Source organism: Phaethon aethereus, assembly GCF_964289735.1.
Source record: "Phaethon aethereus genome assembly, chromosome: 18".
Lineage (NCBI taxonomy): Eukaryota > Metazoa > Chordata > Aves > Phaethontiformes > Phaethontidae > Phaethon > Phaethon aethereus.
Window position 1 is genome coordinate 9203694 of NC_138594.1, and position 25884 is coordinate 9229577.

Below are 25884 nucleotides of genomic sequence, written 5' to 3' on the forward strand. Positions count from 1 at the left end.
GCACCATGTGCACAATTGGAAATAATGTCTGAACATAGAAACACTTTTCTTCTACATTTTGACAACTAATTGACAACATAGAACAGCAGTAGCTCAGTACTGCCAAAGTTTGTTAGGAATGGTGTTTCTGTTGTGATTATCTGTTTTTAATAGTTGAATCTAGGGTTGAAGAAAATAGGTATTTCTCATATGCAGTGAGGTTTCATATATGTAACCTACTGAGTCTCCCTATCCAAACCTAAGATCAAAGAGCTTAGGAAGCTTACAAACCATCAGATCTTTAGGAGATATCTGAAAGGCATTAACTTAGAGTGGTGGTTATTATTTGCTAACAAAATAGGAGCCCCCATTATGGAATGAAGATTGTATTGCATGGAGCTGTGGAACTTCACTTAAAATTAAAGGAGATTCATTTCACTCTAAAGCCTAAAACCCTTATTTTTCATGAGGGCTGTATAAATGATTCTGGCTAGAAGCAACCAGGTGTTTTTCTCCTTACTATTCTGAAAAGCCCAGTGAACAAGATGCTGCATACTAAAATTACATTCAGTTGTTCATAGATCAGTTTTTTTAAAAACTCTGACCAAAATTTCTGATTTTAATGGTGTATAACTATGGCTGCATTATTTCTTTAAACACATATTAGAACTATTTGGAATTCTATGAATCATGTTTTTTCTATTACTTGTATGAAAAAGTTAAATTCTGGTATAAATAGAGGAAAATCTAGGCAATCTCTGTGGTGGGCTGGTACTATGAAGCTTGTATCTTTTTCTTCCACTGTTAGAAAACATAGCTGCTTCACTTGTCTTTTTGTGTGTCCCACAATTTCGTATTCTCCCAGCACAGTTTGTATCTGATATATCAGAGAATTCAGTTTTTAGATTGATGATTAGTTTGTGTTTTCAGGAGGCTGGTAGTTAGTCTTGGATTTCTAACCCTTCTATAGAATCATTCTTAAGGACTGAACATGGGTTTTTAAGTTTTAAGTTTTTTGGAAAATAGGATGTTGTATTTAAACTATGAGATTGTGATATAATATGGGGCTCAGTAATTAAACTTTTCTATAATACTGATACTTTAGCTTGTTGCTGAAGTACAGGTTCACCTCTTACTGTTAAGCTGGATTTTAATATAGCCTCATTTAAAGAAAAAGATTACATCATTCATTGGCCACTAACTTTATTCTAATTTTATGTAATCTAATCTATGGGTTTTTCTAACACAAGTATCAGTGTAGCATGTCAGTGATTTTAAAATTCAGTTCCATGGTCATTTCTTGACATGTAGGGGTAAATCAGATGAGCCAAGCCTGCACAAAATTCCAGCATTTCTGTTAAGCCATATGATGAGGTATAAATAGGCGGAGAAACAATATTAATGTCCAATTCTAGCTCTGCCACAGGTACATTGAGTAACCATTGGAAAATCACTCTCCCTACTTTCCTTTTCCTGTCCTATTTGCAATCCATTGAACTTTCAAATATTGGTACTTACAACAGTAATTGCAGAAAAAAATCCCCGTTAATTTCTGTAGTGAAGTCAGTCTGCAAATGTGTCTGAGTTTTCTGGTAGAATATTGTAAAAGGGATTACTCTGTCATTGAATGCTTTTTTTTGGTAAAATATAAAATAGAATTTTTATGTGGGTTTTTTCATGGTTGCTCTTTATGATTCAAGGTTGAAGTAGTTCTTACCAGCTTGACTTTTTTTTCCCCTCTGTAGTTCAATATTTCTCACAAGAAAGTTCACCTTATTTGTATTGAACAGTAGGGAACAGAATCATCTGCACCAGCAATTCTGAGAAAGAATCTTGTGATTCATGTTTAACACTGCTTCTTATGAAGTGCAGCTGGAATAATCAATTTGACCCTCTTTTTACAGCAAATTCATCTGAAAGATGACACAAGATGGCAAATTCATCCTGCCTACTGATAGTGGCAGTAATTCTCAAGTTCTTTCTAATTGTGGCCCCTAATTAAAACAAAATACATAGTTTTTTTATAAAGTACAGGCAATAGAAAAAGTACTACCAAAGTATTAGAGCACAAGATTTTTCTATTAGAGGACTGTATATAATAAACTATTGTCCGTCTAGGAATCTCTTAATACTTGACAAATACTGGTGATTTAAGCTTCACAATTATCTATTAGCTGTATATTTAATAGATCAGAAGCTGAAGAAAGGAAATAAAAACATACTTAGGACACAGTGAGGTGTCTATATTCATATTAAAACTGGTACTGCTTTCTGAGCTTCTTGAACCTTCAACACGTTTATTAATCTTCAGGACTTCCTTTGTAAAGAAACAGGTTATTCTACCTATAAAGCTGTTGCTATCAACTTTTAAATTAATATACCATTATCAGAGGAGAGTCATATTGAACAGTGATATTGGAAGGGTAATTCTTTTGCTGACACTTAATATCTGTAAGATTTCAGTCGTACTCAGTGTTGCCTATAGGAGAGACTCACTGCATTACCATATAAGATATTACTACTGTGCAGGTTTGTAGGTTACTCGTATATGAGTTATCTATGAAATACATGCATACAGATCATGCCCCTTTTGAAAAAAAAAAAAGCAGAGAAAAGGTACTTAGTGAAAGGTTTCACATTGTGTGAATTCAGTTAATTTTTCCTTATAGCACCTCATAATTTTTCTGAACAGAGATCATTAATCATTCCAAAGTGTGTAGAAGTTTGTGCGATAGCTGTAAGACCACCAAACTCTGACCCTGGAGGAAATGAATTCCTAAAGGTGAAAAGCAACTGTTTTCTTAATTAAGCCACCTAAGCTGCCTGGTTTTGCAAATATTTATTAACTCAATTCAGATGAAGTCAGATTGGCACTTCTAGCTGCAGAGAATGTTGTTTCATTGGAGGACGAGTCCTTGTTTTCGAATCAATATTCAATCTTTTAACACTATAGCAAATTATTCTCCCCATCTGTCTCCTGTGACAACTCTCACAAACATAATATCTAGATGATGATATACAAGCACTTTCTAAGTACTTAATTTATAAGAATACAGGTAGTGATTATTTATAATATGCTCTTGGGGTGTTAGTTTTCTTACACTTTTTGAAGTTAATTTTTAATATTCTTTTCAATTTGCTGCATGTAACCAAAACATAAGTGAACATGTAGGTAACAAAACATTCTTGATACAGTAAACTTGTAGGGTATGTGAGCTTCATATCACAACGGCTTTCCCAGCCAATGTCTTTGTACTCTCGGCCTAACAAGTGTTTTAGTATGACTTGAAGAACAGAAGGTACTTTGAAACTTGGCCCAGCTGGAGGCTGAACCAGCTCAGTGTGACTTTATAGCAGGCCATACCAGTGGTACTACCTGGAGTTGATCCGGACTCCTGCCAGAGTACTGTTGTGTGTTGTAAGCACCTTCTGCCCCAAGATTAACCAGCATTGTTCTTTCTGATTTAAGGATGAGTGAGAATGAGTAAAGCATGTCCCAGATGGCCTGTTAACAAGATGGAAGTTCAGAGACTTTTGCTGACATATCAGGATCTGACGTATAGCACAATCCCCAATGAAGAGGGGGTTAGTTTTTTTAGTCCTTAAAGGAATCCTAAGTGGCTTGAGCGGCTGCATCCCAAGTACTTTGCTAAGTCAGAATTTGAATGTGGGAAATAAAACCAGGAATCTCATGGTCTAAATCAGATTCTCTTTGACCTGTTGGAAAACAGAGTAATGCTTGTTGCAACCTGCCATGAAAAGTAGGGATTTATTTCACATTCATTTCTTACCTTTGGTGTTGATTGATGCATTAGTTAGAACATGAGGAAGATGGATGAATGGAAAGAGAAGCTGTGAACTAAATCCATCCAAAAATCATGTGCTCATTAGAGAGCAATGATCACTTTCTATTCTGTTCTTGACTGGTGGTGGAGATGGAACTCATGGCAACAAAGTGAGGACTAGTAATAATGTTTATTGCTTAATGGGAGGCTGATGAAACTAATTGAAAGGAAAGAAATTCATCAGTTTTAGGGCTTAAGGAAAGTGATGAGAGGATATTTTCATTAACTATTCTAACTGCTACACATTTTAAAAGCTTCCACTGCAATAAAAAAAGAATGATTTTTGGCAAAGTACATTACAGATCTCCTATATTCTACACAGGAAAGATTTGGTTGCGTTTCTTGCATTTTAATTTTACTTTTATTAAAATGCTGGACTTCAGGAAAGAACAATCACATATTTTGAGTTTTGCCACTGATTTTGCTGTGGCTCATACCCCCATTATTACATAATAATATCTCCTTGTCTCTCTAAATTATAAAAAGGCTTTAACAAAAACTCTTTTATGTCCATGTACATTGCCTCTGTAGTAAACCTTGGATCTTCATGATTTGAAAGCTATCATAAATGCTTAGCAAAAAAGAATGTTTAAATGTGCTTTTTAACTCAATGTGAAATAGAATTGCACTGGAAAGCCTGTAGCTACTTCATGGCAATCACTTCTGTTCTGTTTAGGTTTTTATATTGCTCCTGAGAGACACTGGTTTGGAACCCCTCAGAGTTATTTTCGTTTTAACTAAAATGTAAATGAACAGTCACATCAGAGCAAATGATTGCAGCATGAATTCCAGCCTGTGTAGAATTATCATAGCCAGGAAGTGTGATGTTTCGCTATTACAGAGATGGCCCATGGGACTATTCACAAAAGCTGGTCTAGTGAGACAGATCTCCTCGTGGTTCTTTCTCTGATAATGCAGACAAATAGGCTCTTGCTTTGAACTGTTGTTATTTAGAATAGTCTGTCTCTATCAGGGTCTGGAAAAATTCTCCCCAGGTAAATGATAGCCTTTGAAAATAGTTCCCCTCCTAGTCTTTATCCTCAGTATGAAAGTTTTTCTGAAATGGTACTTTATTCTTGTTTTTTGAAGTGCCTAAATTTTAATTGCTATAAAATATTTTCTAAACAGAAATCATTGTCCTTAAACAGATATCTGCTTTTATCAAGGAAAACGAGTTGCTTTTTAAGGAATATGTGTACAGTGAAATAAACACTGCTTGGGGTTCACAGAATAGTAGGAAGTTGTTCTTCTATTATCAAAGTTGTTTCTTTGCTCAGTATGAAAAACAATGACACTTGTTTAGTGTTTTATAATAGATGCTCTTATACATCAAATTTTGAAAAAAAAGGAGATTCACCTTCAGAAATAGGCCTTATGTTAGTAAGTACATTGCTAATTACTGTAATCATACAGAAGTTGCAGTGACACCTATCTATATATTTATAAGTTCATTTTGGTTTTTTAATAAGCATATCACAACCCTAAAAAATTTTCTGGTCTTTGAAGAGAGCATCACTTTATAGCTATAATTAAAAAAAAAAAGTGCTTTTCTGGAATCATGAATGTCTGCCTCTGTTCAGCTTTGTTCCATGCTCAATTTTGGTAAATCCTATTTTTTCTTTTTTCTTTCCTAATCTAGAAATTGCCAGCTATGAAAAGCTTGTTACTTTCTGTTTGTAAAATGTTCTGCTGTAACTTGGATTAAATGCAGTGCAGCTGGGAGTAGTCATGGCCAAACAATACATGGCATAAATGATCTCTACATGGAGTGTCTGACTAGATAGCATAATCAACATGAGACTGACAAAACAACACAGTTGCGCTGTTGTTGGTGACAACTTCATTATTTCTATGATGTTCAGCTGGGTAATTTGTTTCTGAAGAACAGCAGTATCTTCAGATATGTTTAGTGGCCTGTATGTACTTATATAAGCTTTCTGAAGATGGATGTGTTTGCACAAGTTTAGTTTTTTCCTAATATGGAGAACGATTGCAGGAACCATTAGCAAAGAGCATTCTGCTCTACCTTGTTTTTGCACTAGGGCAGCATTTCTGTCAAGCAATGTTGGTGAGCACCTCTTGATATGTATGTGGATCACTTAGGGTAACAGCAGCTGTTCTTTGATTCCTTCTTTCAAACAGTAATGTCTTTAAGGATCTGATGAACTTCTTCTACTAGAGTATTTCTGTTTACCTTAATTTACACACCAAATGATACCAACTGACTAAGTAGTGTTTTCTGGCTCAAACACTCCAGGCTTGATTCTATTCCACTGCAGCCAGGAATTATTATTTTTAGGAATTTTCTAATTAAAAAGATAGTGGGGGGGTGGTGTAAAGATATATTCATCTTTAAAGAATTCTGACCAAAGAGTTCTGGTTTTCTGCTAGTTCATCTAAAACTGTACTCTGAAATATAAGCAACCAGGGTCCACAGCTCCAAGGCACTGCTGCCACAGCACTGGAGAACTCCTGGCCTCCATGTCCCTTCCTGTGGAAGTGGGAGTCTGCAAGCCCCAAGCCCCAGGCGCTGGCATACCTGCCAGATTCAGCTCTGCAGCAGAGCCTGGGTGTGTTGAAATCCAGGTTGTGCTGAGAGGGCTGTAGGTTAGGAACCACAGCTAAGGCAGGAAGCCTGGAGGAGCCAGGGCTGCCAAGCTCAGTTTCTTTTAGTCACTTACATCACGGGTGTCTCAAATATTTCAAAACACTTGAGAAAATTATTTCATTGGGAAATTTTCTAAACTTAGTCCAAACACAATTATTTCTTCTTCACTCACAATTTCAGAATTTCTTGAGTTTGATCATGTCTGTGACTGATGAACTGGGCAATATTTGTCTTTTTTATGAATATACTGAATAATTCTGTGTCTCTGTGGATAATAGGTTATTTGCTATGGATTTGGATCAAGAACACTGGCTAAAGGAACTAGTGAAACAGTAAGACTCAGATCAATGTCCTTGAGGAAACACAAGAAACCAAGGAATAGGACAGACAATTAACAAATTGGCAAAAGGGTATGTGTGAAAGATGACAGGTAAACAAGGAGCCAGAGGGGCAGAAATTGCCAAAACCAGAGTTGGGATTTACTACAGTAGCTTGCATGTATAGAAGTTTGCAAGAAAGAATAAATGTGGGGACAAAGAAAGATACACTTCTTACAGGCTTGCTTGGTTTTTCTGTTGTAATGTTTTTACCTTCCCACTGTATACCTTTGGCTGTAGGAAAAAAATACCCTTGTTCCAAGGAGCAGAGTTACTTTAACCACCTTTCTAGTCACGGACTTCCAAAATGAGAGAGCATACAGATGCCAGACAGAGTTGGCCCGACCATGCTACTTTGGAAGGGAGGCTGAAGATCCCATTCCCAGGTATCTGAGCTGCCTGGCTACATAGCCTGACCCCAGCTGTGGCGGTGTAGGGGATATCGGATCTGATGTTTGAGCAGTATTTGTTCTTTTAGAGGGATTATGAACAGGCTAAAATACAGCTTTGTCTTTAAAGATGATGGCAGCTTTGCCATTGACTGATTAGGAAGTAAAGTCAGGCTCCATGTGAAGTTTTCAAATTCCAAATGTTTGAGTGAGTTCCTTTGCTCCAGACTTCCCACCCAGCTTCCAGACTTCCCACCCAGCTTCCAGACTACTGGTCTACCAAGCTTTTTTCACAAACTCGGTGTATTCATCGTGCCGAAACACAAGGTGATATAAAACATAGGCGTGTTAGTTTCTGTATATGGAGGACGTGCTTGCTACTGAAATATCATCCACAGTTAAGCACTGGACGTTGTGCACTTGGAACAATGCGGTAGCTTGTGTGGCTGCTGCTCCGGGGACCACAGCAGGCCTCTGAAGAACTGGGTGAAGGCTGCCACCTATTGATTGACGAAACGGAGTGTCTCCCAGCTACCCTGAGGTTTTACACAGAACAGCCTTGTGAGCTTCTCATCAACAGCCTCCCTCATCCCAGAACGTCAGCCCTGTCCAGAAGAAACAACCAGAATTTGCTAAATGGAATTAATGGCCGATACAATGTGCTGCCCGGCTGCCAAAAATACCTGTGGTGTATAAAGCCGAGAACAATGCAGGGTAAACATTTTGGTAGATGTGTCAGTTAATGAGCCAACTTGGGTGGCCTCTCTAAATGAAATGTACTGCGAAATGTATGTATTCATAAAAATGTGCAGCTTTAGTAATAATAATAATAGCGGCTTGTGGAATCAGCTCATGATGTGTGCTGCAGGTAGGAAAACTTTTAGAGTGGTCAAACATGGAATGAAAATCTGTTACACTACGTTAAGTAGTACAATTACAGCAAACAAAATATTCTGTTTAAATTCTGTTCATTCTGAAATCTAGGCAAGTGAAATAATAAACATCTGGCATCTTTGAGCCATCTAATGGAATCATCAAAGGCTAAGAACATGCAGGTTTCTGTACAAGATAAGATTAATGGATCTGCTTGCATGTGTTTTATCATAAACCCAGGTTTTTTATTTCTGTAGGTGTTTTAGTCTTCTCCATTTCCAGAACTAGATGTATGTTCCTCTTGCACTTATTTACACACATTCATTCATTATTTTTAGTAATTAATTTCATGACTTTATCACTTGGTAAATTTATGATTACTTACCTTACTAAATGTTGTTTTATGTCTTCTCGCTTTTGAACAGTTTATTATTAAACTTAAATTTGTATGACAGGAAGATTAGAAATATGATTACTTGATATAAACTAGTTGTGTTTTTGGGCATGAAAACATCTTGTCTTTCACTATCCTACTAAATAATATTTGGGTAGCAGTTGAGAAGTACTAAGCATTACAAAAACTGAAATAGCACCTGCAAAAGGTCTACTTTCCACCAAGCTGAAGGGAGAAAGCAGAGAAGGGGAAGTATTGATCCACAATGAGAAAATATTTAAGAATAGACTAGTTTCAGTAAATTCACTTTAGCTTTTTCACCTGAAAATAGCTGGAAATTGACAATTCCCTCACAAGTGAGTTCCATAGATGGGGTCTATACAGACCAAAAAAAACTTGTCAGGGATTTTGACTCAGAAGAATCATCTGTATCCAGCACAGCAGTGAAAATGCAATTTTTATGCCTACATTTAACTTTAACTAATTTAGACATTTCAGATTTTCAGCATGCTTTTTTCCAGATAGTATCCCAGTGTTAGAGGTATTCAGTGGTTTTCGAAAGATTTCCAGTCCTCCTCCAGCTGGCAATGAGCAGTGACCTGAGTCAGCTGTCCTGCAGCCTTCTGACTAATGATCCTCAGAAGCAGCAGAACAAAAGAGGCATTCCTATACATGTATAGCCTGTGATTTTCACAGTATAGGAGAAGGAATGTTGTGCATAGTGTATTGTCATGGCACTTTGTAATTCTCTGCTGTGGCAAAACATGCAGGTAATTGCATCTGATATTCTTGTTATGTCTCTGATATATGCACATATGCATGTTTACATACATACACATGCATATGTGCTTATAGAAAATCTCTTGAAAGTTGTTTGGTCTGTATCCAGATTGATTTTTAAAAGTACAGAATAAGATCAAGTCCATGACATACATATGTCAGGCCCAGGATTAGATTTTAGCTTCCGCTAAAGGCAAAAGGACACTGTTTGGTACGAGGTCCAGTACCCTTAACTGGGTTTCGTAAGGGCGGGAGAATCAGACTGGTCACCAGCTTTTGGGAAGTTTCCAACATTTTCCAAAAATCAAGCATCACATCTGAAAAAGGGAGCAAATTTTTTTCAGTAGATTGTAACACTAGCTCTGGTAACCCTTTAAAAACAATAAAAAATACATTTTTCTGTAGATATTAATGATCATTGGCTATGACAGACCCGGGAATTAGCGTGTCTTCATTTTTTTCTATTGCCAGATGGTACACGTGAGTGTTCTGGTTACAGTCATTTAACCCAGTGGACTGTCCGGGAAGGATAACTATTTTCTAGGCTGTTGTTTGTCTTTGTTTATCACCTGTACTATTCTTAGAGTTCTAAGTCTGTTATGGTTATTCCATATTCTGATTTTGTAACATCTTTGTGGGTTTCTGTGGGATCCAGCATTTGTGTTTTATGCCCTATAGTAAAAAAAAAAAAAAAATTTGAAATATCACAATTCTACCATTTTGGCAGCTCTTAATGCAGACGTTACAGGAACTGTTTTAGCTGAAACACAGGCATCAATAAAATATGTTTTTCTTATTCATTTAATAATCTTTTTTACACGTAACCTGTTCAGGCTGGGAGCTTTCAAATGATCTTGCAGATGTCCCATAGCTATGGATATGGTTGCTGCTTTTGTTGCTATGATTGCAGACAGCTGTAGTGATAGCTTGCTTGAAAAAAGAAGAAACAATAGATCACATGCAACATGCACTGCTGCACTGAGTGTAGGACTGTGATTCCTTCACCCCCACGCTCCCCAACTGCTTTAAGATGGCTGCATTAATGTCTTTTTGCTCATACTTCATGGCAAATTAATTACAACCACAGTTTTGTTTACTCTGGCAGTAATTATATTTTCTACTTGCACGCTGTGCTGCTGATCAATTTTAAGGAATACAACAAGCTAAAAGCATACAGAAGTCACGGCATCTTTGACTATGGAGGCAAGAGCTTTATATAGTAGTCATTCCTATAGCTGCACAGGTAACTAGTACAGAGTTAAGGCACCAAACATTTTACCTGTGATATAACACAATTTGCTTTAAATACTGTTTTGCTTGGAGATCTTGTCAGTGATCTTGGACTTCGGTAATTGCTAGTAATAAGCTTTTTCATATCTGATCATTCATGCAGTATAAGGAAGAGGTTTATTCATTCTGCCCAGAGGCTGAACCAGAAGAGACAGCAAAGCCAATGTGATTTATTGAATGAAGATAGTGGACAATTACCAGCAACTTGTTCACATTTTGCCTTGGATAGCCTAAGCTGGTAAGTCAAATTTAACTCTTTAATGCATACATTCTTAATTATTAGTTTCAAGTATAAAATTGTTTCATAAGCGTATTTAAGAACACATATAGTGTTGAGTGGTTTCTTGGTTGTTGTATTTTCCTAAAATCTGGAGTTAATGCTTTTACAGCTATGCTGTGTCCTACTAGTGCACCTGCCTATGCAGTGCAGCATGCCACATACAACAGACAGTGATCTATAATTTAGATTTTTTTCTCTCAGCAATATGATTTTAAAAGGACATGAATATTATGTCTGTATTTGCCAATTAAAAAAAAAAAAAGCTTTTATAAGGGTAACTAATATGTAGTTATTTTTATTTGAATCTGACTTTTAAAGCACCATACTGTTGGGGAATAAAACAGTTACTTGCTCTTCTAAGCATGGAAGTAGAAATCCAATCACAAAGATTAAGCTACAGTATGTGCAGCATGAAATGTGTTTGGAAGACTTTGATCACTGGTTTGGTACATGCTATAGCAGGGTGATAGTCACACAAGCACTGTTTTGGTGGTTATTTCCAGGGCAGTGCAGTAACTGTTTTGCAGAGATTCAGGTTATTTGTTATTGGAACCACTGTCATAGACTTTCAGTTTGTGTTTTTTAATTCTTAGGAATGCAAACTACTGTTAATTGTGACTAGTTATAAGGGGAGCTGCTGTTGTTATTCTGTCCGGTTCTGCCTTTTACTGAGAAACCTTGCAACATGCTGCTTGTAGTTCTTGACTTGCTGTGAGAATGCTAGTTATTCAGATCACACAGGGCAACTCTGAACCATATTAAGATGTCCTTATTTTGTTCTGACCTATGCTAGGTATGTGCAGAGGCTTCCATAGGTGAAAATCTCAAACGAGTCAGTTCTGGATGTCACCTGTTTCTAAACTGTTAGTCTTTGACATACTGTAACAATTTGAGTTGTGGCAATGATATATGCTCAGGCTAAGTGCATTTCATTTGGGGGATTTGTTATTTCAATCAAGACAATGCACACTTCAGGGTTTCACCTGATCGGTGAGGTGAGGACATGGCTGTAAAAAAACCAAAATGAATGACTTAAAAAAGGAGCCTAAAACTGCTCTTACAAAATAGTTTGTGCCTGTAAAAATAAAATGCCAACATCCCATAAAAAGTTTTCAATCACAGAATCATGTAAATTGAGCTGTCTTTGTTTTCCTTGTTTTTTCTTATTTTACATTTTACCCATGATTTTTCCCAATCTAATTTCCATTGCTCTCCCGGGAGTCATTTCTACAGCCTAATAGGATCACACTTCCAGAAAGTTTTCCAGAATATGCAGCTTACCTTTACCTTTTCTTTTTTCAATTCATACCTTGTATGTGACTAGAAAACATGCTAACTATGATAATCATCAGTAGCATTTTGCACCTTACTGTTTCAGTACACTGGTAAAAAATGCAGTTCATTTGCATTATATTATTCCAGCTATTTATTTATTGTTCCACACTTATTCCATGCACTATTTCAGGATAGTGATGGTTAGCATTGTCATTTGTGACGCACTGATTCTGTGTGGATAGCAAAGATGCCATCTGTTTTATCATTGACTAGCTGCAATTTTTACAGTGTTTAGTTAGCTTCTCTATAACCTCACCTGCTCTTGACTTAAGAGAAATTTTCATGAAATTATAAAAGATTCTGTCCTCTTCTTACATTAATGTTAGTCTTTGGGATCTGCTCTGGCTGAGTAATGAAAAAAATTCCATGCATAATATAGACACCCTATTGCTACTGTCCTTGAAAGTAATTGTTTAGACAGTTAGTAACACCCTATTGTTTTCTTCTGAATGTATAAATCCTGTTTCCTTGACCAGGACACGGTGGGAAGGACTCCAGCAACCCTTAGGAATTGTAACAGCTGGAGTAAAACTATGTTTGGATACAGTCAATATGAACAGTAACCCATGCCATGGCAAACAGGCCTGAGCAGACTTGGTATTAAACTGCTGCTAGGCTGCTCTGACTTGGAGACATAGGCTAGCAGCCCAATAATACCTAAATTTGCTTTGGTCCTGAGACTACACCAGCATCCTAGAGTGCTGTAACATATTTAGAGAACCTAGTTTCTTTTTACACTGTACATGTTGCAATAGAGAGAATTGATGAGTTTCAAAGGTGTATTGGAAGACTTGTGACTAGAACACCTCTACCAAACTCTCGATTTCCTGGAAAACTGTTCAAAAACTAAGAGGTCCTTCCCCTTTACTTGCTCAGGTTAATATCTCCTCATAAAAGAAAATGTTGCTGTGAAGCTGTTCTCTGTAAGAAGTTGGAGTTCTGAAAATAACTTCTCTGTTTCTCAAGAAAAGCTTGAATTTGATGACTTTCAAGACATTCTGTGAAAGACATCTGGGCAATAAATCTGTGTTTAAGGAGATGGATACAAATACACTTCCTGCATTAGTCAAGGCTGGAGAAGAGATTGGGGTTTTTTTAGGAGTCAGTCTGGCAAAATTCCTTTTTTAGTAATTATTTTAATCCTCGAGAGTGTTGCCGCAATACTAATTCTATGAACTAGAAGAACTACAGCTTCTATAGGCATGTCTTTAAATATAAATAAATGTTTCTTCATATCAACACCAAAAATCTCCAGCCAAGATCAGCTCTTCCTCAATGGCTGTCCTCTCCACAGATAACTTAGGGACTTGAAGTCAAGAAGCAGGTAGCTTGGTCTAGCGAGATGGAAGGAGTACTTTATCAGCCTACGGAGGACTGATAAAGGCATAAGCCATGTTAGCTTTAATAACAGGTGTTCTTGTTTGGTTTTAGTACTACCACAATAGTTATGAGAAGTCCTGCTAAGTAGACATGCCTATTTTATTTAATGTAAACTTACTAAATGTCTACACAGCTTCTCAGTAAGTTTCCATATTGGCATAGAGGCTTAATGAAGCTTGGAACTTCTCCATAATATAATATTGTGCCACTCAGAGATGCTGATCATGTTGTTTTTCAAATAAAAAAATATAATCCTGAAGCAAACACAATGAAGTATACTAAACTACCTTTGGATTAAGTATTGGATGGGTCTACTCTTTGATTTTGTCCTCATCTTTATGATGATTAGGTTTGTGTGTTAAATGCAAATGGTTTTCTCTCACAAGTTTACTGCTAACTGTGTAGTATTTGGTCTTCAGTGACTGTACTCTTGGAATCAAATTATTTTGGGAAATTGACATTTCCTTCACAAGCATGCCTATGACATTTATTGGCCTATTTTTATCCACCATTTGGGACTGATTCTTGATCCATACTTTGTTGATGAAAGGAAGAAATTCTTGAAAACAGAAGTAAGAGGAGAAATTTATGTGGATAATCTGCAGCTCCATACTAATGAAAACTGTGGCAGTGTTACTCTAAGCAACTGATAATTATATTATTATTGTTGTTGTTGTTATTATGATTGCTATTATTATGTTTGTAAATTGGTGAGTTTCTTTAAAATACTAATAACATGGAACAGTGGAAGATGGGTAACCAGCTTTGGGGGTAATTGGCTATTTCTTAAGCTTATTTTTAATAAATACCTGAAAATAAACTCAACTACTGAAGCTATGCTAGACAGATGTGAATGAAATCTTTTGACCATCTTAAAGAATTTTATTTCATGTTTATACTCCCAAATGGTTCTACAGATGCATCTGTAAAACAAAAGATCATCTTCTAAGTTTGTCCAATATTAAAACTCAATACTTACAAACAACTTCCATATAGTAAAGCCTAACTTACACTGATTCCAGAACATGGTTCCAGATAATTCTGCATGTCTGGCATTGGTGATCATAATTTTAGTGTTATGCTCTAGTTTGACATTAACAAGCAACTTCTCATGACAGAGTCTTTGACTGAACATATTTTGCAAAGTTCCGTGTTTCCACTCAGCCTTTCTAGTCTATGCAAGCTTGCTCTTTCAGGCAGAGAACAAAATTCATTTGGAGAGACAGTGATATGTAATAATTAAAGACAGAATGAATTGCTTGTGTGAGCTTCGCTTTACCTTTTTCCATAAGCTCAGAGAAAATCAGTCCCAAATCATTGTAGTATTGTCACTCCTTGAGTCCCAGAGAACTGACTTCTTATCACATCCAATCTTGCACATTAGTTTCAGGGATGCAGCTCACATAATTCCTTTCTTCTGATTGCACACACTGTTGTTCTAATTTAACAAAATCTTCTCATCACATATGACAATTATGTTGACCCTGTCTCTCTTCATTCAGAGACTTGGTCTGTCTTCAATACCCCGTGAGCTTGGAGAATATGTGAGATTACTTGTAATCAGATACTTTTGTGCTCAGGATGTCTGCTTCACCACAATTTACAAATGAGGAAGGAAGATATAGACAGTTTGAGACGTGGGTGGTATCTTTAGTCTTAGGGACCAATTCATGCCAAAGAGCAGCCTCAACAGCAGGGCGAATGTTTAGTAAAGAACGCTTTTATGATTGTAAATAGTTATTGGTCTGGTGCTGCAGTCTGATTTCCTTAGATGCAGGCTGAGACCGCAAGAATGGAAAGCTATGGGATTTGTATCGTAGTGCAAAGAATCTAAATCTTATTTCCAGGAAAATACAGTCTGAAAGGGTAGCAAGATCTACGATTACAACTGTGGGGTCTTCTAGAGAGACAGTCTGTCTTATAAATGTGTACATACTCTTGGTAGGGAAAAAGGAAATTGTGCTTTTTTGTCACCTTTTCACTTACAGAGATCCCTGGGGATAGTTTCCTGTGCTTGCAGCTGGGTCAAATCTGATTCTTGTTTTCCCTTCAGAAAGGTAGAACTATTCCCACATAAAGTATTTCCAGAGTTAATTCCTAATATGGAAAAGTTACTCTAATCATAGAGCATAGAAAGTATTGTTTAATTATGAGATAATATGGAAATCCTATTAGGCTAGGAAGTCTTAGACAGAGGAGGCAGTCCCTCTTGGAATAGTTTGTAGTCTAATAGACAGGGCAAACACAGAGCAGGATTAAAGTTATACAATATGTAGACAAAACCAGTGCCTGTCTATTAACTGAGCAAAGAAACTACTCAGTATGAAACCATAAACAGCAACAGTTAGAGTCACAGGTTATTTTAACTATAAAACATAGAGTGTAAGGGTTTGGTTGAGTTTTTTTTGCAATAACCTGGACACTAGTTGGCCATAGGTAGTTTAAACTAAAAATGTCATATGCCTCATCATGCCCACAACAGAGCCTAAACAGTTTTTCTGTGTTTCACTTTTTGTTTATTTGTTAAAACATAATGCCTTAGGAGTCTTGGTCACAGAGCAGGTTCCCTCTCTGCCAAATACTCCTCAAAACTCTAACAAAAAAAAACATTCTCAGCAGCAATGGACTTTCAGTTGGATGATAATGTGTCAGCATTTGATACAAATTAAATATAAGTTCATGCATTATTTCTGTAGTAGCTTTTGATGGGTTCAGAGATGAAAAAGTATTTTGAATTCAGTCATACTTTCTGGTTGAGAAATACTGCTTTGAGACTCTAGAGAAAGAGGATCCGCCCACCCCTCTGAAAAGTCACGTGCTTTGGGAGCACACAGCTTGCTAGCAGATAGTAATGTGGGAAATAAAGCACATGTCTTGCCACAGTTGTGCTTATGTCAAACTTAAGTTACTTGACCAGTTAAAAAATTCAGTCCTACGTTGTGTTCTGTAATCAGTTAGATTTTTTTCCTCTCTATTACTTCAGTTTTAAGAAACCATTGTACTGACAAAAGGCAGATTTTATGGACATGTTATCCAAATTGTAACATTTACATTTGGGTGTCATTTTTTCTGACACCAGTATTAGCAGAACTCTCTCTGTCAAAAGGCCATTTCCCTCATAAAATGAAACCCCTTCTTCTTATACAGATTAGCAAATAGTTCTGAAGTGGTCTGTTTTATTTTTGCATTCTTAACTCTCCCTCCCCATAAATATGCATGGGATAATTCCATAAAGAGCACTTTGACATTGAACAAGTCTTAAACCATGCTTCTGAGTGTTCAAAAAGTGTGTGTGTGAAACTGATTTTTGCCACAGAAGTCTTGCAATATGCATTTCAACGATACAGTTCTGATCAATGCTGGTAGTGTAGCAAAACCTTGTTAAACAGCTGTTGTTTTCCTTCTAGAAACTACTAGCTGAAAATGACACAGCAAATGCATAACTTAAGCCTCCTCCAGACTAAAAAGAACAGCGTGCCATCCTCTCCAAATGCTGCAAAGCGGTTATATCGGAACCTGTCAGAGAAGCTTAAGGGGAGCCATACATCCTTTGACGAAGCGTATTTCAGAGCTCAATCTGACCGGCTCAATCTTCGTAAGACCTCACTGGTAATTACTTGATATTCATCAAATTTCCAATTTACTGTCCTATTAATCTCCTTAATCAGTTTGCTTTTAATCTGTACAATTTTCATCATTTCACTTTGTTCCCTGACCAATTGCTAAAAGAAAAGGCTAAAGAAAAGCTACATCATCACTTACTCAAAAATCACTCAAAATTACTTAAGGCCTTACTTACATCACAAAAACATCATCACTTAAGTGATGATGTTTTATTTTAGGAGTAAGGTATTAGCTTGGCATTAATGTGACAAAATGCAGATTAAATATATGCGGATTAAATATATGCACACAAGTGTTTGTCTTACAAGAAATGAAGACAAAGTATTTTGAGAAAACTGAAGATGACTTTTTAACAGAAGTTAAAAAGTTTTTCCGACCCACAGAGCAAGTGGAACTTCTTTGTTGTGACAGATAAATGCAAGGTTGTTCACAGACTGTGGTGATGGTCACTAGATAAGACCATGGAAAAAGGAGATCACACATGAAGCAGTCTGGCCTGGGTCCCCTACCCTAGTTATACAGTGCAGCTGAGCACTCTGGTGCCAGTACAGGAAAGCATATAAGCACTTGCTGGACTTAACACTCACGAGTTGCTCCTATTTATGCCAGTGCTGATGAAGTTACACAACCTCTGGCACATACATTTTGAATGAATGGGCTGTGTCCCTGAAATAATAGCACAGTGTAAGTTCAGTGCACAACAGAATCTTTTATATATGCTGGAGGAAGATGAACCTGCTGTTGATATTGCCAAAACAAAATAAATTCTCCTTTTCCATAAGTAGGAAGAACAGACACATCCTTCAACTTCTCCTCTGAATTATTTTGAGGGAAAGAGTTCCTCTCCACTTCTGAAGAGCAAGGATTTGTGATAGTGTCTGTGAATGTGCCAGGAGACACCTCTTGGAACTACCACTTTGCTGCACTAAAGCAGATGCTTAGTGCAGTGCAAGACTAAACTCTGAATATGGTTGGGCCAGATAACAAAAATACTACATTTTGTCAGCAGAAAAAGCACACTCTAGACTCCTTTAACACTCACAAATTTTTGTTATGTATGAGACAAATTATATGAATGAATGCAAGAATTGAAAATAAGTTTTAAATCAATTAAATGATCTTAACCCTAGGATCCCATCTTTCTAGAAGTCAGAGGACCCATGCATGCCCCATGGAAGAGCTAAGCTGAAATGTAGCTGTAGTACATTGGAAAGTCAAGAGACTGTTGTCTCTCTCCTGTGAACAAAGACCTGAAGGAAGCAGGAACGATGGCTCCTTCCTCTCAGCTCTGCCAGAGCCAACAGATTTTGTTTTACAGAAGAAGCTGCCTGAAACTCAAACAGGGCCTGATAGCTGGAGAACAGCCTTTGCATAGTAGCCAACAGCTGTGCTTTTGAGGCAGTGGGTTTCCAGATGCTTTTAGTTTGTAGGGATCATTTGAATTTAGGCCTCTAAGTATGAACTGTGGGAAAAGATTCTTTAGATTAATTTTTTAGCCACTGTCTTTTCTTGCCTTTTTCTTTTCAATTGCAAGCTTGTGTGTGACTAAGCGAGTGAAAGAGGGGAGGATAAACTAGTGCTGGGGACCATGCCAGAGCAGACTGACATGTAGACTGACATGTAGACTGAATGAATGCCAGTCTGTTAGCATATCTTCTGACCAGTGTTTCTCTAAATATACACTTAAATTACATATTCGTTCAAATATGGGGTCTTCTGTCATACTTAACTAATGAGAATAGAGAAATGGCAAATGAGCAGAGCCCAAAGATTGAGGAGCAGTGTACTGCTTGTGAGGCTCAAGTCCTCTGCTATTCACAAAGCTGACTACTTACAGTCTCACTTCTCTCCCTTTTCAGTCTAGATCTGTCAGGCAATGGGAGTGCCTATTCAACCAGTAATTGTAATTAGAAGAATTAATTTTTATGTTGTGATGTGGATGGTGGTTTAATGGGATATAGACTTCTGTGAACTTTGTTTCCGCCAACCCACTACACTGTCATGGCAGTGACATAGTTTTTGTCAGTGCTGACCTACAGTGAGCACAGGCACCTCTAGGTATTACCAGTCTGGGGTCTGAGCTGATGTTCACAATAGACTCCCACTCAGCTCAAAAGGCTTCAGGTCCCATTCTATCCATTCTGCCTGTTGTTTTCACAGTTTTCCCTACAAATAAATACCAAGGAAGCAATCAGTAGAAGGGGTAGAAATATTCCAGGTCAAATTGCTAGCTGATGTATTTTCTAATAATTGAGTTTCTGTGCTACGGAGCTAAGTCAATGACTAAAATCATGTCTCCAGACAAGTGAACAACATTTGTTAGAATTTGTTTTCTTTCAGCTTTGGCTAGAGAAGAGTTTTCTTTCCATTCTCTCTTGCTCTGCAACACTTTCCATTCAGTAAATTGTTGTCTTGCTGCAGACATAGCAATGTCCCAAAATAGCTTTATTCTTGAACTCATGTTTATCAAAACAAGTCTTCGCAGAAACTACTTTAACTTTTTTTCCAACTCCAGTAGCACATAGTGGACTTTTTCAGTCAAAACTAGAGCAAATATCTTGAAAGGGGCACTTCATTTTAATTAAGCTACATAAGATTGCATTTCTAAACACTCCAGCACTGAATCACTTACTGGAACATGGTTATTACTTACTGCAAAGCAATACTGTAGTCCTTTTCAGTATATACGTTTGTGCATCAGAGTAACACCTAAATAAATTAATCACATAGCACAGCTGTCTAGCTAATGATTAGAGGCTGCAGGACTGAGTCAAGGAAAAAGCAGTGTGAAAACTGCCCCTATACTTTACCTGATCACTTGTAAATGTGATTCAGTTTCTCTTTGAATTCAATGGTTTTGTCTTTTCAGAGCAAAAGTTATCTAGTAAATGTAAATGAAGGCAGAAATCAGAAGGCTCTTGTTAGTATTTGTGACAATACCAGCTGGACTAAAATTGAGCATATGGGTCTAAAGATACTATGTCTCTCCTCTATTTGAATTTCTTAGCCCTGGGCTGCAGATGGCTGAATAACACTGTAATATTAGAGAGTCTTTTACATCGAATATGACCAGCTTTTGCGGAAAACTATATAATCTTCAAATATATTTCTGGTTTTGGTGTGAAAGCAAATAGTTGGGGAAAAGTTGGTCAGGTGTATAGAATGTTTTTCTGGACTTGGAGAGCTGGTCTTGGTGCAGACTTCCAAATGGGACAATTTACTGGCATGGCTGAAAATGCGGTAGATATTTTGCTGTCAAACCAGGGTATTTGACTGAAACAGATGTAGCATGGTTAGGTGTGCACTGCTATTTGGGCAAGGGATGTATGCATGCCTATTAGAAAGGCCATATCACAGTTCCCATGTTTTCACACTCTTTGAAGTTAGGAGACTTGCCAACATATTTCAGCCTATTGCTTGTGTCTGAATTGTTCATTTGGAAAACCTGATATTTGCAATTTGGTCTCATAATTGTTTAGATTGGATGAAGTAGCTTGTAAAATTCATGTTCTCTTTCTTGTTTAAATCTGTGCAGCTTTTTCAATCAGATTTCTAATGAAATGAAAAAATAGAAATTTGCTTTTATTTTTGCCTTTTTGGTGAAACATTCTTGCCAGCAGATTAACTGGCGAGAACATTTATGAGGAATTAACTTAAGCACGTGCTTAGATTCTGGTCAGCAATTTACTTAAGGCCAAAATTTCACAAATACTTTAGGTATTTCATTTGGCAAACAAAAATCCAAAGATGCATTTTCAAAGGCATCTAGGCAGGTCTAAATCTTGATAACTGAATCCAAAAATAACAATTGAAATAAGAGTTTTAAAAACAGTTCTACAATAATCATTCAGGTAGTTAAAATCTGTTGTTAAAGTGTGTCTATATATACATTTGAAAAGGACCAAATGCTTTTGTCAGCCATACCATCGGGTTAATTTCAGCTGTAGTATGGAAGATAGCCATCTTTTTTTTATTTATATAATAGGGATTTTTTTTTGTTTTTATATAACGCAATAAACTCCTGAGATATGCTACAAGGTTTATTGAGTTTCACACAATATTGGAATGAAAGCCAAGTAATGGTATTGAGCATTTAGCGTAGCATTCTACAAATGCTAACTCATTTAACTTTTAATTGACTTCACGTATGTGCATAAAAGAGAAAGACTGTTCTGATTTCAGAAAAGGGGAAAGCCACGTATGTGCCCAGTGCCACAGAAGTGGAAATGGGAACCGAGAAATACCTAGTCTCCTGTCCTAAGTGAGCACCACAAGCCTCTCATTGAGTAATATCACCAGCTGTACCTTTTTGTTCTGCTCTCAGACTGTTAGCTTGTGTTTCCTAAAATGAACTTAACTAAAAGAAATGGAAACTAATGTAGTCACTCAGTTTACTTCAACCAATTCCTTTTATAGTAAGGTCTTTGTGAATTTACTGTTAAATAAGTAGATTCTCCTAGCTGTGATTGGTTACAAAAGTAATATGATTTTGCTTGTTTTCTGACTGGATTAAAATGCAGATGCTTCTGAAGCATAATTACCCTTTGTTTCCATAAACAACAGTACAGAGGAAGTTCCAAAATCAGTAGAAAAACAATTTGAGATGAGTGCAAACGATGATAAAATTAATGCTTTTTATTTTTTTTTTTTTTTTTTGAGAATTGGTGAATATATTTTGCATTTCTAATAATGTATATGAAAACACAGTCTGTCAGTTCACAGTCCTGCATTCATAATAATGAAGTTTCAAAAAGCAAAGGAGCACAGCTTTTCCCTCTTTAGGTGGAACATCAATGATCTATTTATGTTAATTTTGAATACATAGTACAGTGACTTCCAGCTGTTAAATGCATATCATTGACGTGAGTGGGAGTTGGCGACATATAGCATGTATCAGAATAATACTCAATTAAAATATTTTGTAATTACACTTTAATTAAAATTTTTTTAATTTCTAGCCAGAGCACTTCATCCCTTCAGGATAATGGCAAAACACCAGAATAAGAGTAGTATCTCTGATTTCTGGTTAAGGTGTTATATAAGCAAGACAGCAGATGTGTGGAGCTACTGGAATGAAAAGAAATATTGCTGCATTGCAGTAAAAATTTCTGTCATTTTTAAGTTTTACCTTATAATAAGAAAATATATGCTGTCCTCTTTTCTAAAATTTTCTGGAGATGTGCCCTCTCTAATGACAGTTTATGTCCTTAAAGACAATTTTTTTTGCCTTGAGCAGAAGAGTGAATAAAGAATGATAAATCTAGCTGCTTACCATTCAGCTGTTCTTCTTTCTGAGATTTTTCTCTTACACCTAACACTGGAGTATTTGTTAATGAAATTAAATCTGAATCTTACAATCTGGAGAAGAATCTGAAAAGATTTGACAGAGACCCATTTTGATGAAGCACTTAAGTTGTTTCTTTTATTCCACATGGACATCTCCAGAAAACATATTCCTCCAGCATGAGCTATCTTTTGCAGTTAAGTACCTAAAAGGTAGATTTCCAAGTTGGGCATTACTCTCCTAGATTTGCTTTATTGCTGCATAGTTCATCTCATCCTTAGAGAGTCATCTAACATAAGTATCTCCTGTCTCTATATTGACAATTTTTGGTAAAGATCATCTTATGTACATCCATCGTCTTATTCTGCAGATCCCTAATATTCAGCATAGGTGGGGTCCATATTAAAACAAAGATAACATCATCTTTGCAATTTCTTAGTGTGGTACCATTACTTGACATGTAAAACAGTAGAACAGAAGATATTTGTCAGGCCTGAGAATTTCTGAAGACACTTTTAACTTCAAACACAACTGAAAAAAACCTGTAGAACTGATCATATTCCAAGGTGTAGCTATGGAGTCTGGTTTTCAGAACTGCTTGCAAACCCTTAGTCTATGCATTTTAGGAGGAGACAAAAGATGTTCCAGCAGATCAATGGTATTTCAGAAAGTGTTGTTTCAGTGAGTGCAAAACTTGGGCATGGATATGCCAAATAAAACTACATAATTTTAAAAAATAAAATGAAGTTTTTATGTGACTGAAATGTTAATTTCTAATCACAGTAGAAGACTGTTTCTATTCAGTATTTATTTCATATCATAAGGAATACATTATTATATAAGAATTTTCTCCGTGTTTCCTCCATGTGGGCTTCAGGACACAGAAAGCTAGTTTACATCATGTATCTGGATCGCTTGTTCTCTTATGTATGTGTTTCTTTAGTATGCCTATTGGCATAATATGTCTACGTAGATCTCAGTTCTTTTATGTGACCACATGCTGCTCCCTCCTTGCTTAGCTGGGCCTCTTGCTTCTACTAATTCATTCTTAAGAGGAAAAAAGTCCTATTGGGTAATTATGGCAATGGGACACTGGGAGAGAATTTAAAAGAATCTTGGCAAATAACACGTCGTAGCCTCCAGAAGGATGTTCTCATAACAGAAACCTGCAGGCCATTCTACTCTCCTGCACCTGCTTCTCCCCAGCTCAATTAAGAAACAGTAAGTTTCTTTGTATTTACCATTCTTTTATCTCCTTGACATTGGTAAGGAAAAGGCTCGTGGTTCTCCCTGCTTGAGAGTCAGTGTCATGTATGCTCTTGGTTTTGGCTGCTTGTGTTCTCTGCTGTTCAGTCATGCCACTTTCTGGACGTGCACACCAGACAGTCAATTTTTTCAGTCTCATTTCTACTTCTTTATTTAAGGACTATATATTTCAAAGCCACTTCTAGTTACAAGTTAAATGCAAAAATATAAGCACCTAGAAATGACTGAAGTGTTTGAATGAACAGTACCTATTACTAGCTCACACTGGAGCTCTGAAGGATTTTCTCCAGAATAGCTTGTTTGATTTAGATTTTGGTCACCTGAGTTTGTAGATTTCTACTTTAAATGTTGAGTTTGAAAAACTCAGTAGTTCAAGACTCTGCCAAAATCATAGGTTTTTATCCAGTTTCACGCTGAAAACATATAATATTGCTCATACAGTTTGATTACAGGACAGATATCTAAGTAATGGGTTTGTTTTGTATGGGTTTGAATCTCACTTGAGTCTTCCCACGGACTTGAAGCAAATTCAAGCACACAAGTCCAGAAGCAGACCAAGCTCAGTTTTGCTGCAAAGAATTTCCATGTTTCTAGCTGAACCTAACCTGGGGTTAGAGGGTCAATATTTTATAGCAATCTCACAAAACACAAATTTTCTCTATTTATCTGACGCTTGAAAATTTTTACTGAATTTCTGTTTTTATTGCTACATAGAATTTCCAATGCAGTGAAGCTATGTTTGAGGCTGTAGAACAGCAAGATCTGGATGCTGTTCAGATTCTTCTTTATCAATACACACTGGAGGAACTGGACCTGAACACACCAAACAGTGAGGGACTAACTCCTTTGGACATTGCCATTTTGACAAACAACATCCCCATTGCTAGGACCCTTCTTCATGTTGGAGCAAAGGAAAGCCCACACTGTAAGTAAAGAACACAAATTGAATTGACTTATATAATTGCCTGTAGGAGATTGTTTACTGTTGTTTTTGGAAATTAATTACATCACACAAAAAAATTGATGTGTTTTATTGTAAAGATTATTATACCAGCAATAGTACCACAGTGCCGGAGGACACTTGCAGCAATATCTGCTTGTTGAATACGTGCTCAGTAGATCTTTTTTGTTCTGTCAGATACACCAACTGATGAATCCAGTTGAGCTTCTAATGCAATTAACACTGGGGCAGCTGAGTTGATACTAATAGTGAGAAAAAAATATTTTAAAATATGAAAACAGGAACTGAGTCAGTGATTCAAAGATCATCGTCTGAATTATGGAGTTTGTCATAAAAAATGAAAGGACGATGGGTTGTCTAGACTTTGGTTTATTTTGGTTATCCTTTTGACTTATTTTGATTATCCTTTTGATTTTGGCTTTGCTGCCTTCAGGAGACGGGTTGTGTTGAAATCTATCATTTCCATTACCCACAGGCTCTTCACTCTTAGCCTTCAACTGGCCTAAAATCCCACTTCAATGAGAATTTCAAAGTTCTACAGAATGAGAGAAAAGCGAAACAAAAACAGATCTTCTCACTTTACTGGAATACCAATATTGCTTATTACTACATATTGTAATTATAAAACTCCTTTGTATTCCTTCATGGCATTTTTATGCACAATTTGTGGGTTGGAGAGTGACTTACCAACCCAATTAATCAACTGTATACCATGACACAAACTCTGACGCCTTACTTGTGTCTAAAAATACACCAATGTATGCGAATTTGTTTTAAACTGTCAATGCCTATATTTAGGACATTCCCAGCAAGGCTATAATGAGACTGTGTTTGAGGGGTCCGGCCACTGCAGACTCTGCCATTAATTTGAAGTTAGTTAAATTAACAACATTTAGTGCTGGCATGTCAATCTCAGTGCTCCAGGAAATTGCACCTTGAGGCTACTAACATTGCCAGTTTTTTCACTGGAGAGTGTGTGTGCATGTGCGTGTGTGTGTTGAGTTTTTTTGCCAGACCCTCAGTGTTGGTACACCTTTATTGCTTTTCTGTGTCCACAGCACTTATATTATCATTTATTCTGGCCTCCTTTAACCTTCCCTGGAGATTTTTGCATAGTGTAGCTGCTCAGTGAAAAGAGTTTTTTAGTTTTATATTTATTTGTTTATTTTTCTGTCATGGTTCATGACTGAGGCTTTAAAAAAAAGTGTGACAGCATTTA

At 36.7% G+C, this 25884-nt stretch overlaps 1 protein-coding gene across 1 annotated transcript in view; it reads left to right on the plus strand.

Moving 5' to 3' along the window:
* Window positions 1–16953: 16953 nt before the first annotated feature.
* ANKFN1 (ankyrin repeat and fibronectin type III domain containing 1) overlaps window positions 16954–25884 on the plus strand; it is a gene marked incomplete at both ends in the record, with an annotated part of 62878 nt that continues 53947 nt past the window's right edge. The window contains 2 exons of the mRNA XM_082008130.1: window positions 16954–17139; window positions 24419–24629. Of these exons, the coding sequence (XP_081864256.1) occupies window positions 16954–17139; window positions 24419–24629 (397 nt within the window). The remainder of the gene's footprint in view (window positions 17140–24418; window positions 24630–25884) is intronic.